The 19,168-nt window shown below is 35.3% G+C and overlaps 1 protein-coding gene across 10 annotated transcripts in view; it reads left to right on the top strand.

Moving 5' to 3' along the window:
• LOC134226232 (sodium-dependent neutral amino acid transporter B(0)AT3) overlaps window positions 1-19,168 on the top strand; it is a 161,348-nt gene that overhangs the window by 130,813 nt on the left and 11,367 nt on the right. For 6 of the 10 annotated variants that reach the window (XR_009983422.1, XR_009983423.1, XR_009983428.1 and 3 more), the window contains exons 11-12: window positions 4,191-4,259; window positions 5,031-5,640. The exons of 2 other annotated variants lie outside the window; for them this stretch is intronic. Coding sequence is in view for 2 of the 8 variants with exons in the window: in XM_062706856.1 (XP_062562840.1) it covers window positions 4,191-4,259; window positions 4,648-4,659 (81 nt within the window). In the remaining 6 variants the exon portion in view is untranslated. Of the gene's footprint in view, window positions 1-4,190; window positions 4,260-4,647; window positions 5,641-19,168 lie in introns of those variants that run through there. 2 more of the 10 variants (XM_062706857.1, XM_062706856.1) reach the window with 2 other exon arrangements.

Below are 19,168 nucleotides of genomic sequence, written 5' to 3'. Positions count from 1 at the left end.
AGTTAATTTTCGTTATCTTTGCAGATACGTATTTCGACCACAACTGTGTGGTCGTCTTCAGTGTCTTGTACTTGACTCGACTTGAAGAAAACAATCGCAGCATAAACTATTTACACTACGCTAGACACCTAATCTAATCTTATTTGCCAACTTTATTTACCTAGGTCAACCAACGACACATTTTGGAAGTATACATATTTGTTTAGGAAGCAATTTTTAACATTAATTTGGATCGACATTTGAAAAGGGCGTATATTTTCCTAGATTTCTTATATCAATGTTACACACAAATGACCAGATTTACAAAATTGTGATGTTTGATGGACTATTGTAAATTTGACTGTAAAATCTGAAACATAAAAGAGCGTTCACCGAGAAAATAAATCAATGAATGTAAAGATTAAAATTGGTTTAGCAAAAAAAAAATACTCATCAATTTGTAAATTTACTCGAACAATTTAAAGACATTTGGGTCTTCATCTGAGTAAGAATATTTTTTAGCCAGGATTTTATTATGAGCGATTGGTATAAAATAATGAAACTTTTGTGTGCCAGTTATAGTTTTTGCTTTTTTGAATAGTTCATCAAACTCTTCTCCCATTGTTGAGTATTGCTCATACCAGATATAATAGAAATGTAATTTATAGATAAATTTTTGTCTGATTTTGTAACTGCCCATTCGTACAACTCCCGAGGAGTCTTAATAGTATTTCCATAATCTTCGGCAAGACTAGCTCGTTTTGCCATTCGTTTGAGAGATCCACCCATTAATGGTGGCTATTATCGCTTCGCAAGGGTCTTTTTCGTGCGATGTTGCAAAATCGACAATTTTCAACCTTCTCCTCCAACCCTCCTTCAAACTTTTTATATCAATCATTTTAAAATTGTGTATGGATTGTCACACTTATGTGATTCATGGATGTTCATTTAGGTAAGCAGAGTTTAAATTCAGTTAACAACTTCAGCAAAACTAAATTGTTAGTAGTGACCACGGCGACCCCTTCTAGCTTTCAGAGGAAATTTCCCAAATTATCTTTAAATTTTTAACATTCAGATAATTTTAAGATGCATAGTATTACATACCGACCATCTATGATCGGAGAATTGAGGTGATGTCTGTGTTATTTGCTTCCAACTGGTTGCATTTAATGGGAAATCCTGTTTCCTATTGAAGCATATTGTTTTGTATTGATAATTTCATTTATTGGACAATTGACTCAAAAGAAATAAAGGCAAACATACTATTTTTTGAATAAAAAAAATAGTCTAGCTATTTTATTGGCACCTATTCTCAACCATCAAGTTGCAATGCATCAAGACTGAATCGGACTATAGACTAAAAGTTTTGGCAAAAATACTATTTTTCCATGTTACACCAGAAAGTCAACGATACCGCTAGGTAGATTAATCAATGTTTTTCTCCAATAAATTCTGACTACACCACTGCAAATAAAATAAAACATAAGTTTTTTGTTATTTGATTTTTTTTTGTGGTGATTCGATTATCCGGAGTGAAAATAAAATCGATACTCCGGATAATCGAGTCCGACCTGTATTACAATTAAATATCACTTCAATTTCGTTTCGGCAACATTTGCCCGTTTTCAAAGCAATTATTTGTTTTTTTGTAAACTCAATTGTTTTTAAACTACTTCGATACAAAAAGTCAAAGAAAATGTAAACCATTTTCAAATGTTGGTCCACAAATATGTTAGATTATGCTAAATTGCTTCCTAAACAAATTTTTATACGTCCAAAATGTGTCGTTGGTTTATGATAGGCTGCTGAACCTATATTTGGCGCTGTAGGCATAAAACACGCTGATAAATTTTCACTCAATATGGACATGGAAAAAGTTTTTGTTAGAAAAACTTTTTTTCCTTAAATATGTCACAGAAACATTATTCCCAGAAAAGTTAGATAATTGAAATACCTATCTGCAGAAAAAATTTCATCGATTTCTGAGATGAGGTTTTTTTGTAATATCGATTTTAATTTTTAAAACTAATTTTTTTCAGTGTAGAAATCTTTTTTTTATTTTTTGGATATTTTTCCAAAAAACTTCAGGGAATTTCACGACAGTCCGCCATACAACACTTTTTTGTAGGTCTTGTCATTTTAGAGTTACATCGATTTTTTAAAAATCAATGAGAAAAAATTAGGCCCTTATCAAATGTTACTCTTGACAATTTTTGAAAAACTAAGTATGCAGAGTGGCTTAGAAATACCATATCTTCATGCCCACCAAGTTTCATTCGATTCTGAGATGGTGCTGCCAGCCCCATAGAAGGGTTGGCGCAAAACTCGTCATGAGCAAAATATGCTTCGATGCGAAAATGTTTAAAAAAATTTAGAAACGGATTAATTTGATGAGATTATTTCGATTCAATTGTACCATATACCTATGCGCTGGAGTGCAAAATCCAGATGTGTGTTGTGGATGCATTATCCAACGGATAATGGTAGCATAAGCAGACGGTACTTATTGTATAAGTAAAAGTAATATCGGTCTGGTGGTGAAATACCAAGCATTCTAGATTGGATCTCTAAAGCCGCAGTAGTACTTTCTAAGGGTGAAGCCAGAGTAAACGTGTGTGGTTATAAATTAACACCTCAGCGTGCCAATCAGTGAGCAGCAAGCCATGACTCAACCCCTTCTTGTCAGATCTCCGTAGCGTGCACATTGGCGTGTTATTGAATTTCGCTCCAGCCATTTGGCGATCCTGCCAGGTTATTTTTTGGATCCTGACGCTGATTTCAAAAGGTGAGTTGAATTCAAGTGCTTAATGTGCTAATGTGTTAAAATATTTGATATTACAAGGCAAGGTGGCTTCCATTGCCACAAAGCGCGTCTGGAAGACCGCTGAAAAATGGATTGTGGTTTGGAAAATCACAAAGCGCGTCTGGAAGACCGCTGGAAATGGATTATGGTTTGGAAAATCACAAAGCGTGTCTGGAAGACCGCTGGAAAATTGTTTGTGGTTAGGAAAATCACGAAGCGCATGTGGAAGACCGCTGGAATATGGATTATGATTTGGAAAATCAAAATCACGAAGCGCGTCTGTAAAACCGTTGGAAAATGGATTGTGGTTTAGAAAAAAATACAGCGTGTCTGGAAGACCGTTGGAAAATTTATTGTGCACGCCACGGAGATCTGATTAGAAGAGGTTGAGTTATGACTTGCTACTCACTGATTGACACGCTAAGTTAATATTTTATAACCACACGCTGATGGTAACTTACTCAAACCCCACAGAATGTGCCGTTGTACGGCGTATTTTGGTGTAAAAACGGGTTTGCCGGGCTACCTCACAGGTAAGTGGCTATTTTGACCAGAAATTCTGTCATGGAACATACAATCCCGTTTTATGAAAATCTAGGAAGAATTTTCTGTCGATAGACATAAATGGAGCGCTTTTTATGCTTCTTTTATACGACCAACTAAGACCCTGTGGAAGCCATTGTTCCTGGAACCAGTATCACATGGCCACAAAATTGATGAGTTTATCTTTCGAAAGATTTCTAAACTTTGTTATTCGGTTATAATTTGACTATTCTCTAAGCATTAACATTTCTTATGAAAATTTTTGTTAGGACAAACGCTCTAATAATTAAAAGTCAAGCAAAAATCCAAAACGATCTTCTCGAAAAATTATTCTACTTTTTAGTGATGAACCTATGTATACATACGAAATCAAGTAAAGAAGGTTTAAACAATAATAATAAAAAATCTACTTTGGAGATCCGTGTTCGGTCATATGGATCCCAATATTAACGAGTGACTTCTGGTTAATTATATCAAAATCATGCATATTGTATTTTATTCCTTAGCAGAGCAATATATTATCAACTTTTTGTTTTTATGTTCATTCATATTTTAATTTCTCCGTTGTTTTTTTCTGTTTCCATATTTAACTAAAAACTGACATATATTGATTATAAACAATATATTCAAATAAAAAACAGCAACTAACAGTCTGCAAATCGTTGTTCTCTTCTCTCTTTTTGTACATTTGTTCTTCCAATGACTAACAAATTATCGAAACACGCGCCGCTGATTGTCACAATTTTTCTAACATCCACTAAATGTTCTTTGTGCCGCCAACAATCTTTGCTATTATATATGTCAACAAAAAAAAATACACACATTTTCATACAACTGCGCAACGCAAAAATGCGCTCGATAACAGGTGGTCAGTCCGGACTTACCACCGCAACAGTCACTGGCAGGAACGCGTTTCACCATTGGGGACTTTGATGTAAGTTGAGCCACATTGTAGTTTTTATTCGCTAGTATTCACCTTATTCGATAACAGTCATCATCTTAGCTATATACACTTACATCAGACAAACAAACGTAACAGACATAAATGCAAAGTTAGTGGTTTTTGATCGCACCATTCTTGGTCCAAACCATAACCGCACTAGTACCTCGTATAAATGTATTAAATAAAGTTATTTTTTGTGAAACTTTCTAATCGTTATGTTTGTTTGTCTGAAAATCAAATACTATCGTTTTGCTTCATCTCATAATCATCAAGCTCACATTCTCGCTATTTCTTCATATTCTTCATCTAGATTGGGTACTAATAGACATTTTCGTCTCATTTCTCCTCCCATGCTTTCCAATACTTTCCTAAACCTTAGATACGCTCTTAAATTGTGTCATAATTGAATTTTCCTATCTCCATGCGGTGAAATTTGTATCATCGCAAATGATTAAACATCCTCCTTTCCTCAAGCTCACCTGAACTACATCATCAATCAATAGACGATGTAGAACTTCATTGTAGTAATAATGTAGCAAAGTTTCCACTGGTCGTGATCATCATCTGAATGCATGTGTAGCAAATCGAGCATCAAACTGTACAGCGCCATCTGCGAATCAAAATTCGACCATCAGGTTCATTCCATCATACACAGAACCTTTCTGTTAACATGTATGTGAACCATCATCCGTCAATAGTTGAAAGTGCATAAGTAAACGCTGCAATATGGCTCTATTACTATTACCTATTTGAAAGTTATAGACCAGAACCGACGACAACAGTAGCGTGGTGGTGAATAAAAAGGTGAGCAAAACTTCAACGACTGCAGCGCCGCCACCGTCGTCGTTGGCGATCACGGCAGCCACCACTAGAATGACAACGACAACGTCAGCGTTGAAACCGATCCTTGCAACCACCGGCAGCAATCGAAGCAACGCCATTAAACAGTAAAACATGTACAACGGTAGCAACCCATTGAAACTTAATTAGGTTTGTGAATGCACGAAACAGTCAACTAAGGATTAACGAATACGAAATGGTTAACGTCTAAATAACAAATGAGAATGTCGCAACCGGAAAACCAACGACAGATACTCGAACTCCAAATTAAAAACTTTACTGGATGCTTCATCCGGATGAGACTGTTTCCCGAGCGACTAATTCTCCAACACTACTAACTCCATTAATCACGTGCATAAGCAAATGTGGCGATGCACGTGGAGATACCATACACGTGATAGTTAGCTTACATGTTTGACCCCTAGCCATTGTTCATTGACACCGAAACCAAGGATTCTGATGCAAAATAGGAATAGGACCTCACAGTGGTGCTATGTTTAAGGAAGGATGATAACGATTTGTTGACAATACGGTAACTACCCCCCTAGCGACATTGACGACACCTACCGTTAACGTAGTGCATGTTTCTGTTTTTAGGAACACAATGTCACGCAAACACGCCGCCTAGTTGTGCCTTATATTTTGTTTTACAATTGTGTTTCGTTTATTGAATGCATGTTTAATATTCGCTTTAATGCCATTATTCGATTCAATTTTCGTTCTGTTGTATTTTTTTTATATATTCAAATATTTAAAAAAAATGCATGAATAAAGAGAGAAAACAGTAACGTGTTTCTTTCCATATTTTTCATTAAATTCATCTAGCAGATATTCAATAAAGTTGATCGTACCTCCGTTATCCCTCCTTATCAAATCATGTTCATGTGTAAAGCTTTGAAGATTTCAACCTCTTTCTTTTTATGCTTTTCGGAATTCCTACCACTGATCCATTAACGGTGATGTAAATTATGAATGTTGTTGATTTAATTGATATTATATGTAAAAAGGTAGGGATAATGTACGATAATGTACGATAGCCATGAGGCCCTTCTTTTTTTCTTTTTTTTTTTTTTTTTTTTGTTGGGATTTTAACCACTGCGACCATTACGTTGATCTATTGTGGTATACCCCTTTTTAGTGTTGCATCTACTCAGAGTAGCTAGTTACCATTTAGGGTTACCGCCATTGTCTGTCGGCCCTCCTTAGCCGTGCGGTAAAACACGCGGCTACAAAGCAAGACCATGCTGAGGGTGGCTGGGTCCAATTCCCAGTCTAGGTAATTTTCGGGTTGGAAATTTTCTCGACTTTTCTGGGCATTAAAGTATCATCGTGTTTAACCTCATGAAATACGAATGCAAAAATGGTAACCTGGCTTAAAAACCTCGCTGTTAATAACTGTGGAAGTGCTTAATGAACACTAAGCTGCGAGGCGACTCTGTCCCAGTGTGGGGATGTAATGCCAATAAGAAGAAGAAGAACGATAGGCATTATGTACGTTAGGCAATATGTTTGTTAGGCATAACGGACGTTAGGCATAAAATGACCCAAAGAACCGCTCATGATGGAAAGAAGGCAGAATTATGCCAAACGTCCATTATACCAAAAGTACTTTATGCCTAACGTCCATTATGCCTATCGTCCATTATGCCAAAAGTACATATGCCTAACGTACTTATGCCTAACGTCCTTATGCAAAACAACCTACATATCATAATGAGTTCCTTCTCAAACAAGCTACATATCATAATGAGTTCCTTCTCAAAATAACTAGTTTTTTTTTCTGAAGCATTTTAAATTTGTTTGCAAAATGGCCTTGGAAACGCACCGAAAATGGCGTAAAACGGCACTTTTGCATGAGAAATCAACGGTGAACGCATGGTTGTTTGTAAACCTTTTTTTATTGAACGAAGATCAAAGGTTTTATTTACCTCTCTGAATAATTAATGATAAAATATCTCTTATATTGTGTTATGTCAAGCTTGTTTCTGCCACTGCTCTACATATCTCTTTCTCAGCCTAGTGGTGAGCAAACGAATGTTAATAACTGTGTGAACTTTCCGATATCCCGACATATCTTTAACGATATCTCAAGCTCAAATCTATTTTAAGCTGTTTTATCTTTTACATTACTGAGATTCCCAAACTAAATATCAAAATCATAGGATTTCTGCAATCTCTGTGGAGCCTGCATACAGTGAGAAATTAGATGAGATTTTTGTGCCATAGATTTCGTTTCTAAGGTTGTACACTATTTCACCGAAAAACATTTCGCGGTACGACATTTCGCGGAATGCACCTTTTTTCCGAAAGACATTTCGCGGAATGTACCTTTTCACCAAAAATCATTCCGCGGAATGCCTTTTAGCGGAATTCAGTTAGAATAATTATCATTCAAATATTTACCGATTTCTGCTTAATTACGTGCAATCCGGGCCAAATTCTTTTGGATTGTTATTTAAATAATGAAAGAAGATAATGCTTTTTTTTGAATGTCCGCATCCGGTCGGTATAACGCAAAGTGAGAAAACAATGCCTTCTTGCAATGAACAGGTTTGCTCGGTATAAAGAAAAGAAAGGAGGTAGTCCCTTCTATGCATTAACGTATCTGCCCGGTATAAAGCAAAGGGAAAAGATAATGCCTACTTTTAAGGTAGCCTCACACCTCGAGAATTTAATCCACGGATTTTTTCCCCATGCATTTTTCATATGCGATATTTTCGGGATTTGGACACGGAAAATCAAAATCCCAGCCCCCTTTAAAATACACGGGGACCAAACTCCGGTGGAAAATTTTCCCGAGGTGTAAGGCAGCCTTTAATGGGAAAATGGTGCATTCCACGAAACGGTACATTCCGCCAAAAGTCATTCGGCGAAAAGGTACAAACCGCCAAAGTCGTACCACGAAAAGTTACAAACCTCCAAATGTTATTCTGCGGAATGTTCAACCGCGAAAATGAATTCCGCGAAATAGTTTTCGGTGAAATGTTATACAATCTTTGAGGAATTGTAGAATGCGTTTTCAGCTACTTTTTATATAGAACTTCAAATTCATTGACTTATTTGTAATGAAAACTGCACGTTAGTTGGAACTTCTCAGATAAGAGGAAGCAACTTAGCCAGAGATACTGGGTGAAGATCACCGCAGCTTGAAAACTGGATACTTAAATGCTTGAGTTTCAAATTCAAGATGTTATGCTATCGAAATCTGAAGCCTTCATATTCTTGGATATTTTGATATAGTCACATTGAACATTGATTGCCAAATTATCCGCTGACTGTACTGCTGATAAGCATGTTTGTTAGCATTTTCCAAGCACAATCCTACTGTATTCAGTGCTTTGGATATATGTTTTCTCATTTTCTTCTGACTTATCTCCTATCTTAACTTTCTACCTTCGTATCCACGGTCGATTGGTATCGTGCCAAGTCTCTTCGATACGCTACTGGATCTACCCTTCGTTATCTCCTCCGCAACTCGTCCTGGCTGTCGGTCCAATAACCAATGTCAGCCTTAACAGAAACTTGGAATTATTAGTTTTGAAAGTTTCGAAAAACCAGCCCGCTGAGCAGTATCGCCTAGCTTGCGATTCTAGATCGCGACTCGATGCAACAGATCTGATACGAAACATAAGAACAAGGCATCTAGGAATCTTGCTTAGGACTTTAACGTTAACTCCAGATAGAGGGCCACAAAACTTAGTCTTTAGGACTAACGCCAATTGCCTGTACAATACATCGTCATCCTGTATGGTTCCCACTAGTCCCTACCGTTTCTTTACTATCACATTTTCTATAATAAGTTTCTTAATGAACTTGGACAAGATTTTTAGCTTGCAGAATATTACCGTTCTTGTCATGCGAAACTTGTCATATTTATTTCTTCATGATCAAGGTATTGTTGCTGAATGATTTTTTGTCTATGAAATCATCATATAAAAAAATCGTCTCTAATGCTTTTTTATCAGTTTCTTGTTCTTGATCAATTATCGTTTTCAATCTAAATTCATGTCATTATCAATGTGTCCCTACTCACAGACACTCTCCATCATTCGACCATTGTGAAGCGGAGGTCCTTCGTAGCTTAGTTGGTTAAAGCACCAGTCTAGCGTACTGTAGGGTCATGGGTTCGAGTCCCATCGAAGGGAAGTGGTTACCTCCAATACATTTTCCAAATCAATATCTTCCACACAACATACATATTTACATATGAGTTTTCACAACATTGTAAATTGTGAAGCTGCAAATTTGTCCACGGTGGCTTGTAGCATTAATATTGTTTCCTTCCTTTTTAATCATGGCGATGTGGCCAGAACCTAAAAATGCACATTTAAAATTAAATATTGCTACACTGCCCAACTGTATAAAACGTTTGAGCGCATTTGCAAAAACTTTGACAAACCATTTTGTGTTTCCAATTTTATTGATATACCTATTATTATCAATTTTTTTATTACGCATTTACCTCTATCGTATTCAAAGAAAGCAGGCTGTACTTTCATATATTTATATATATATATATATATATATATATATATATATATATATACACACTTAAAATAAATCGCCGAATTCGGTAAAATTTTACCGAAATCTCAACAGCAGAACTGTTCGGTAAATAATTTAACTGATTTTCGGTGATTTTGACAGTTGAGCAATGGGAAAAATTACAAAACATCTGTAAAATAAATTACCGAACAGTTCTGCTGTTGAGATTTCGGTAAAATTTACCGAATACGGTGAAATGAGTTAAGTGTGATCTATATATATAAAAATCAATCTATGTATGTATGTTCGCTAACTACTTCTGAACCACTTGGCCGAATTCAACCAAATTTGGTACACACGTTCTCTATCCTCAGGGGAAGTTGACAAAGGGGGTGGGATGGGCATTTGGAAAAGGGGGAGGGGTGGTGGGAGAGGTTTTGTTCAGAAAACGAACAATTCTGTGTAACTTTCAACTCCCAGGACCGATTTCAACCAAATTTTGTACACATATTCACTACGAGGAGGCGATCATATGAGAGGGGATTTGGGAAAGGGGGAGGGGTCTGGAGGGAGGGGGTTTTGTTCAGAAAACGGGCAATTCAAAGTAAATTATGAACGCCTGTACCGATTTCAACCAAATTTGGTGAACACATTCTATATTATAAGGAAAAGATAACAAAGAGGGTGGGTGCGAATCAAACTGGCAACTCCGAGCAAGGCCGGGTACATACAGCTAGTATATATATATTTAAGGTTCAAAATCACTAGTTTTTTTGTATCTTCATTGAGGAGACTTTCAGCCCTACGCTGAAGCTTCTTGACTTTTCCTATTTCGTGGAAAACTATATTATTAAACTTTGACCTACTTTGTACGCCGTTCGTGAAGGGCTCCAAAAAAAAAACTCGCGCTAAAGATGGGTTATTTTGACCCGGATTTAACTCGACAATATCGCAGGCATTACTCAACCAAATTCACATATGTACCCAAAATAATCGTCAGCTCATAAACTTCCCGACACTGATCTCAGATCGTTGATCGGCCACACTTACATCCTGTAACCGTTGGAGGAAGTGTCGTCAGTTTGCCACTTTTATATGAACGAAAATTGCACAATAAAATCAAGCATGAACGATTTTATTACTGTTTTTCTCAATTGGCTGTTCAATATGTTCAAGGTTCTCCAAGCCATTCTGGAGTTCAGAGTCTTGGTCTATCAGGTCAATTACGCTTGATACAAAATCAAAAGCAGCCCATGATGTCCTTAGAGACTATACGCATGATTTACGATTTAGATATGTTCAAACCGGATGTTCTAAGTTCTCCAAATCATTCTATGGTTCAGTTCAAGTATTCTACCAAGTCAACTAGATTCAATTTAAAGCCAATAATAACCAATGATGACCATACAGGCTCTTAGAAGCCATGTGCATGATTTAAGAATTAGATATGTCAAAATCCGATTGCCTAAACTCTCTAAATCACTCTGGAGTTTAGCCCATATGGTCTACCAAGGCATTCTAAGATCTCCAAATAGTTATGCAGTTAAAACCAATTGAACTTTCAAGGCAACTGGGCTCGTCTTAAAATCAGTTGAAATTAAAATCTATACATGCTCTTAGAGGCCATTCGCATGATTTATATTTTAGATCTGTTCTAATTGGGTGTGCTAAATTCTCCAGATCAGTTTGGAGTTCTGACCATTTGCTTAGATTAGCTTGATTGACTGTACACATCGTAGTTGCTAGTCGTAATTAGCCGAGAAACAACAAATATGCACAGCTCCCCAATTGACTAGAAAGCTATTCTCACTGTACATGCTTCGGAGTTTCTTTTATTCAAAACCAATAACGATGCCACGTCCTCACAGTCAATTAGGATAAGAGGAGAAAAATTAGTTCGACACTCGTTGCTCCAAGAGACCGAGGAATACTCTGCATCTCCATGAGCGGACCGGAAAGGAATAGTATGTTAGTTGGGAAAGAAATCTATCCGAAATCGTATTGGTAAGCGACTATTTTTTTTTTAACAACGCTATATTCATGATGATACAAAGACGGAAAAGCAATGCGTGTCTAACCTTTTTTTCTCGTATTAACGTATTATTACTGATTCGTAATAGTAACTACTTCGCGACGACTACAACACGCACTGTACTTACTTGCTCGATGGTTACTCAGTTTGAAGTTCTGTACATTTGATCTACTAAGTCAATTGGGCTCATTACAAAACCAAAAGCAACCCATGATGTTCATACAAGCCCTTAGAAGCCTTGCGTTTTTGGTTCAGATATGTGCAAAATCGATGATCCTAGTTCACAAAATCATTCCGGAGCTTAGACCAATCGCTCGGTACAAAATCACTAGCAGCGCTTTGTAATCAATCAGGTCTCTGGATATCACATGTGTGATTTATTATTTGGAAATTACCTGAACGTATTTGGACAAACATAAATCGTAAATCCTAAGACCATGGTAGACCAATTCATTTGAATTCTTGTTTTGAAATATTTAGAATATTTGGACATATATTTTGTACCGAGCACAATTGACATGATAGACGAATTGATATGAATTCTAGAATGATTTGGAAAACATCCGGTTTGAATATATCTGAATTGCAAAACATGCCCATGGATTTGAAGGGCCAGTTTAGACACGATAGATCAATTGGTTTAAACTCCAAAATGATTTGAAAGACATAGAACATCCGATTTCGACAGATCTAAATTACCGGAGATCAGAATGAACCGGGAATGAGATAGAACCGGGAAATAACCGGGAATTTGATTGACGCTGATTTTTTTTAGACGGTCTAATTTAAAGCTATAATTTGTTTCCAGCAGAAAACCACAGAAATTCATTGACCATTTTAGGTCGTAGAAATCAATGTTAATTGCCTATTTCCGAGGATTAAACAACCCGACTTGGACATTAATTTCCCAACTAACATTTTTAGTTTTATAACGCTCTTGAAGACCATTATTCACTCTACAAGAACGCCTTGAAACCATTATAAAACCAACATGTTAAAGGGGTTACAATGTTGTGAAAACTCATATGTGAATATGTACGTTATGTGGAAGATATTGATTTGGAAAATGTATTGGAGGTAACCATTTTCCCTTCGATGGGACTCGAACCCATGACCCTACAGTACGCTAGACTGGTGCTTTAACCAACTAAGCTACGAAGGACCTCCGTCGGCCTTCGCAACCTAGAATTATGTTTACAGAAATTTATCAGTCTTTTAAAAAGAATAAAATTTCTTTTCGATTTTCTGGAATTTCAGAACTACATAGATTTATTGAGGGTCATGAGTTTAAGTCCCATCGATGGAAAGTGATTACCTCCAATACACAATCTCCCACATAATGCACATATTCATTGGAGATTTTTAGAGCATTGTAAATAAAAAAACTAATCTCAAGTGTAACAGATTTAAGAAATTTCAGGAATAATTTTCTAAGTTCAAAGTTTGAAGAATTCATAACCGGTAACCCTTATACCTCTAAGATCCTTTCTTTCTTCTCGAAATACAAATCTGCTTAGTGTTATATGTTTCTTAGTTAAAACTACTAAATTGTTTCTATTCAAGAAAACACATTTACCGTCTATAAATCTGATTGATAATTTAAAAACAATATATCAGGATTACAGAATTTCCAAAATATCAAAAATCATTCTGAAGCTTAGGTATCAAATTGGAATCTTAGAAGCATATCTCAATTTAAGATTTTTTTTCGGACATGGTGGTCTGTAAAATCATTAGCAATACAGTTTAACCTCCACGAATCGATATTGAAGGGACCAACGACTCATGGAAAAAATCGAATTGCAGAACAGAAAATTGTTGGAAAGTTTTCTGGAGGAACCATCGCAGTAACCAAGCAAATATTTTTTTAATGTGGCATAATTTGCTTCCATGAGTCGTTATCGAGTTATAGAACATCGGCTCATTGAGGTTTGACTGTACTCCATTTCTTATAAAATGGTTTCCACAAAAACATCAAGCATTTTAAAATCCGCTTTGAAATTCTCCAAGAAATCTGACAAAAATATTTCTTGAGCTGTTTCGTTTTTAAATAATGTTCCGATTTTAAGTATGAACGTTTTGAAATCGTTTATTTTTGCCTTTCTCGTACAACAAAGTTGTACCGAAAGGCTATCATTTCACTCCAAAATCGAACTTTTTATAGAAGTCTCGGAGACCCATGATGTTATATACCAATAGACTCAGCTTGTCGAACTGAACAAATGTCTGTCTGTCCGTGTATATGTGTGTGTGTGTGCACACGAAAACCGAAAAACATTAGCCACTTTTTCATATAGTAATTCTTAACCGATTTTCTCGCAACAAGTTGCATTCGACAGGGGACAAAGCCTTGTTGATCACTATTGAATTTGATAACGATCGACCATTGCGTTTAAAGGTTATTAAGAAAATGGAATCGAACTATATAAGCGCCGTATAAGGTTGGTGTCTTGGCTAAATGCGAGAAAGGCTGTATCACCACTCGGTGAATTAAGTTGGGGTTTTTTTTTTACAAATCAATCCTATCTCAAGTTTCTAAAGCATGTTATTTTTTAGCTTGATAAGGCGTTAGATTGAGCAAGTAAATAACAACGGAATAACATTGAATAACACATTGTTTAACTTTCTTTTTTTCGGTAGTTGTTATTATTTTTCTGGAGAACGCGTTAATATTTTCCCAAGAAAAATATTATGTTTGAAAAGCTTTGATATTTAAATCTAAATTTGGATCAAATTTATAAAATGAGCTCGTTTATTTTTCGAATAAAAATTTACAGTGAGAAATAATTGATAGCAATGCTTCTATCACTTACCAGAGCTTCGTCTTGATTAACGTTTTGCCAATGTGATAGTAAAGAAAGAATGAATGCAGAAATAAGCTTTGCGTCACTTCTAACAGTGACTGCTAGAATGGTCAAGTTGAAGGTATCTCAGAGGTTCCCAAACTTTTGGATATGCGACCCACCCAGCAGAATCCCATATGAGCGATTCCAAGCAACAGCATCAAAATTTAAGAAAATTTTTAATTCATGATTTTCTATTGAGTTGAAACTTTGCACAGTTTTTCAATTTCATCTAAATCGTCATTTTTCGATATCAAATCTTCATATTGAGTCACGACTAACTTTTCAAAAGGGTGTATGTGAAAATGGTTCAAAAATATTTAAAAAGCTGCACAGCAAAAACGGAATGTTCGATTGTTATGATTTTTACAGCAAAGTTAGACAACTAAATGGTGATTCTTAAGAAAATGTGCACAGTAAAAAAAAAAATTTGTTTGCCTTTAAAAATATCATTTTTGTCACAAAAACTCAAATATCTCAAAACCCTATCTTTTTTCGAACGTAATTTTTTTAGGGAAAACGTTATATTAGCTATCTACCATAAAAAATCTACCATAAAAATTTGGTGATGGTAAACTAATAAACAAAAAAGTTATGACATTTCAAACATTTCACAATTTTCACATATAGTAAACAAAAAAAAATTTCCGTGTATTTTTTTTTTCAAGAATCGCAGTTTGATGCTGATTTTATTGTTAAGGGCCTTGCGTGAGTTAAACAAGTTGTTTGTATGATATTCCATATTTATGTATTCATCGATATTATGTATATTATATGTATAAATATTATATGTATAAATAAATAAAAATGAATTAATATTATCCTAAGTATTAAATTAAATGTGGCAGTTACACAATGTTGTTATAGAAACTCTAAGAGTTTTGGGTTTGAATTTTGGTATGGGTTATGATATCATGAAAACAGTTTATTAATACTTATTTTTTATTTATTTTTATTCAAATTTTTAAAATATCGAACACTTTTGAATTATTATCAGCACAGTTTGAGTATAGTTTTGCTTTAATTTTATTTTCCGACAATGGAATGAAACAGTGAAATTTTTGGGTTCCTTGGATCGTTTTCGCGTTATTAAATTGCTCGCTGAGCTCTGAAGCCTTTATTTCGTACTCTTCAGTAGTAGTAAAACAAAATGATAATTTGGTTAAATCTTTTCTTTTCTACGATTTGCCCAATCAAAAAGTTCTTTCGCAGTTTTAATTGGATGCTCACGTTCTTTGGCTAAACTTGCTCTTGTGGCCATGCGCTTTATTGTTCCTCCAATAGCATCACAAGGACCTTTGCCATGTGATGTAGCAAAAAATGCCATTCTGCATCAATTCCGTACATTGATTTAAATTGACATAGGCTCGAAAAATTCTTACGATTTTTGTACTGCGACGCTGCTCCATCAGACATGAAATATATCTTTTGACTTCTTTATGCTTATCAACGCGTAAAAGTTAATCATTTTTCAATGAACAAGTTTACGGATACTGAATCGTGTCTTAAATCTTCGGAAATTATAATAAAACTTAAGTGTTCAATTTGCGTACTTCCATTAAAATAAATAACGAATGGATGAATTGTAGCTTGTTGTACGTTCCAGTGATGGGACTGCACTTCATCTTGCAATACAAAGCTGTAATTTTCAGAAAAATCACAAATGACTAAAAATTCACCATTTTGTAACGTATTTTTCGTATTTTTTAAAAAGCTGGATTGTTCTGTTTTAATGAAATCGTGAGGGATTAAACTTTCTAATTTCAAGCCAAAATATGACACAAACTCATCTACAGGTTTTACAATAGTTTCTATGTCACACCTATCCGTGGTCACCCATTGCTCAAATGATAACTGATCAATATATTTTTCTTCAAACTCAGCGAATAAAGTATTTTCCAATGATGAAGAATCTGGACAATCCGAACAAGATCGTAGATAGCAATTTGATGTTGTATTTTCACACAAAAGACTACCAGTTAACATTTTAATATCCTTTGTTAAATTGATTCTTTTCAAACTATGTAAAATAAGATTAATATTCTCATGGGTTGTGCACACACACATTATGTGTTCCTGAATTGGAAAGAAGCTTACATTGTCTTGGCCGAAGGCTTGCAAATGAGGAAAAACCTATTTTAATATTATCGTGAATTTCCTTGAAGCGTGTGTACGCTTCTTTCAAAGTCGTCATCATTTATCGTTTTGGATTGCTTGACGCTTTCCATCTTTTTTACTGATACATAATCTTTTTGACCAGGCATAGCTCGACTTACTTCATCATCTTCAAAATATTGAACTACTATTTCTTTTGTCTCATCTGTTAATGCAGTACTAGACCTAGTATTTTTGGTTGAAAGACAGTTATTCTTCAATTGTTTTGCCTCTTTTACTGTATTTCTATTGGTGTTGAACTCATCAATGGCATCCTGAATAGACCACGAACTTGGCAGCATCGACAAAATCAATAATTTTTCTTTCCTTGTCGTGGCTGCATTCGAGAACCTTTCCTTCATATTTATAATTACCTCATCGTAGTCTGTATTTTCCACATCATCAGGTCCTAATTTGAAGAGGTTTCTTCGTACAGCTTCGTTTATTTCACGGTATTTTTTCTCCGGGTAATAAACGTAGTCCATCTTACTCCATTTAACCGGAGTCACTTTTATCCCAGCTATGCCCTCGTTAAAGCGTTCGATGTTGACCTTTTGGATACACTCATCTTCCGATTGATTTGTTGAAACAGATTTCGCTGATGGTACGGTGGCAAGGCTCTCAGCACTTAATACTTCTGGTAATTCCTCAGTTGTTGTCGATACATCTGGCAATTCCTCAGTTGCTGTCGTTTTCGAACTTCCTGCGCTCTGCTCAACCGATGATATACAGATTGCTCTTTTGTCAACGTTTAGACGACAGGACGTGCAAATGCGTAAATTTGTATTCAATGTGGACATTGGAGCATAACCAGTCGCTTTCAGTTTATCTATTGTGTCGCCAGCACTAAATTGTATTCCGACTTCCGATGTTTTACTTCCGAACTTACTTCCGACATCATGAACGTCAGAACAAAATTTGAATTTGGTACCAACACATTGTCGGAAAAGCGTTCGGAAGTGTGGAAATCGACTTCCGAACTTCAATTTGGTGCCAGCGACGTTGTCAGCGACAAAACAAGCTCGATTTTGTGACAGATAATACCGTGCAGTGCTGCATATTTATTTTATTTTTCCGTGTGAATCTCGTCGGAAGTGGGCCTGGCTGCCAGTTCACCAGCGTCATACAGACAGTTTTGGTCTAAATGCACAATATGGTGCTTTCGGTGAGATTTCGTAACTCTTTTGAACACTTTTTTCCATCAAACGGCCTACAACAGTTGAGAAAGCGGCTACTCATGTTGTTCGTAATATTTCAATAAACAAAATCACTTTTAAGTTTTTACTGACTAGTTTGGTGTCATTTGCTTGACTGAAGAAAAAAATTACTATAAGATCTTTAACAACCTTAGTAGTAGTAATTTTTTTGCTTTTTCGTGAGCATTGTCATGGTATGTACCTATCATGCATTTGTTGTTGTTGAAGATACCCGTTTCCTCCCGATCATAAAGTCTATTCTCTAAGAGGTATATTTTTGCAGGTAAACTATAGACGTACACGTGTATATAAATCTTTGATTTTGCAGCTTTTGTCTTAAAAATAACATTTCTGATATGTTTCTATCAACGTTATTATCAACAGGTTTCAACACTATTAAAAGAATTTTTCGCCAGTCACGTGCAATGAAAATTATGACACTATCAATACTTTTGATCACAACACTGGATCGTGTCTAAGTTTCTTATAGATGCTATGAATAATTAAATCAAAATATCATGAAAACAACTTGTTTAAATCACGTCCCTTAACAATAAAATCTGCATCAAACTGCAACTCTCGAAATAACTTACACAGAAAAAATTTTTTTACTAAATGTGAAAATTGTGAAATGTTTGAAACATCATAACTTTTTTGTTTATTAGTTTACCATCACCAAATTTTTATGGTAGATAGACCGTTTTCCCTAAAAAAATTACGTTCGAAAAAAGATAGGGTTTTGAGATATTTGAGTTTTTGTGACAAAAATGATATTTTTAAAGGCAAAAAAAATTTTTTTTTTACTGTGCACATTTTCTTAAGAATCACCATTTAGTTGTCTAACTTTGCTGAAAAAATCATAACAATCGAACATTTCGTTTTTGCTGTGCAGCTTTTTAAATATTTTTGAACCATTTTCACATACACCCTTTTGAAAAGTTAGTCGTGACTCAATATGAAGATTTGATATCGAAAAATGACGATTTAGATGAAATTGAAAAACTGTGCAGAGTTTCAAATATTTTCGAAATGGTCGCTCAGGATCGACTGACATGCCCCCGTGGAATGCCTCATATGGCTTGCGACCCACCAAGTACCAAATGCATTGATTTTGTGAAATTAGATAAAAATGAATTCGCGTTAGATTGCACAAATTATAATAAATTGCTTTATATCGTATTTGTCAAAAATTCGTTATTTTTTGGATTGGATGTGGATTGGATTTGGATGGAATTTGAATTGAATTTGGGTTGGATTTAGATTGGATTTGAAGTTTATTCAAATTGGATTTGAATTGGATTTCGATTTGATTAGGATTGAATTTATATTGGATTTGAATTAAATTTGGAT

The sequence above is a fragment of the Armigeres subalbatus genome, chromosome 3 (assembly GCF_024139115.2).
Source record: "Armigeres subalbatus isolate Guangzhou_Male chromosome 3, GZ_Asu_2, whole genome shotgun sequence".
Taxonomy (NCBI): Eukaryota; Metazoa; Arthropoda; class Insecta; order Diptera; family Culicidae; genus Armigeres; species Armigeres subalbatus.
Note: the sequence above shows the minus strand (reverse complement) of the source record. Positions and strands in the feature narration are given on the sequence as shown.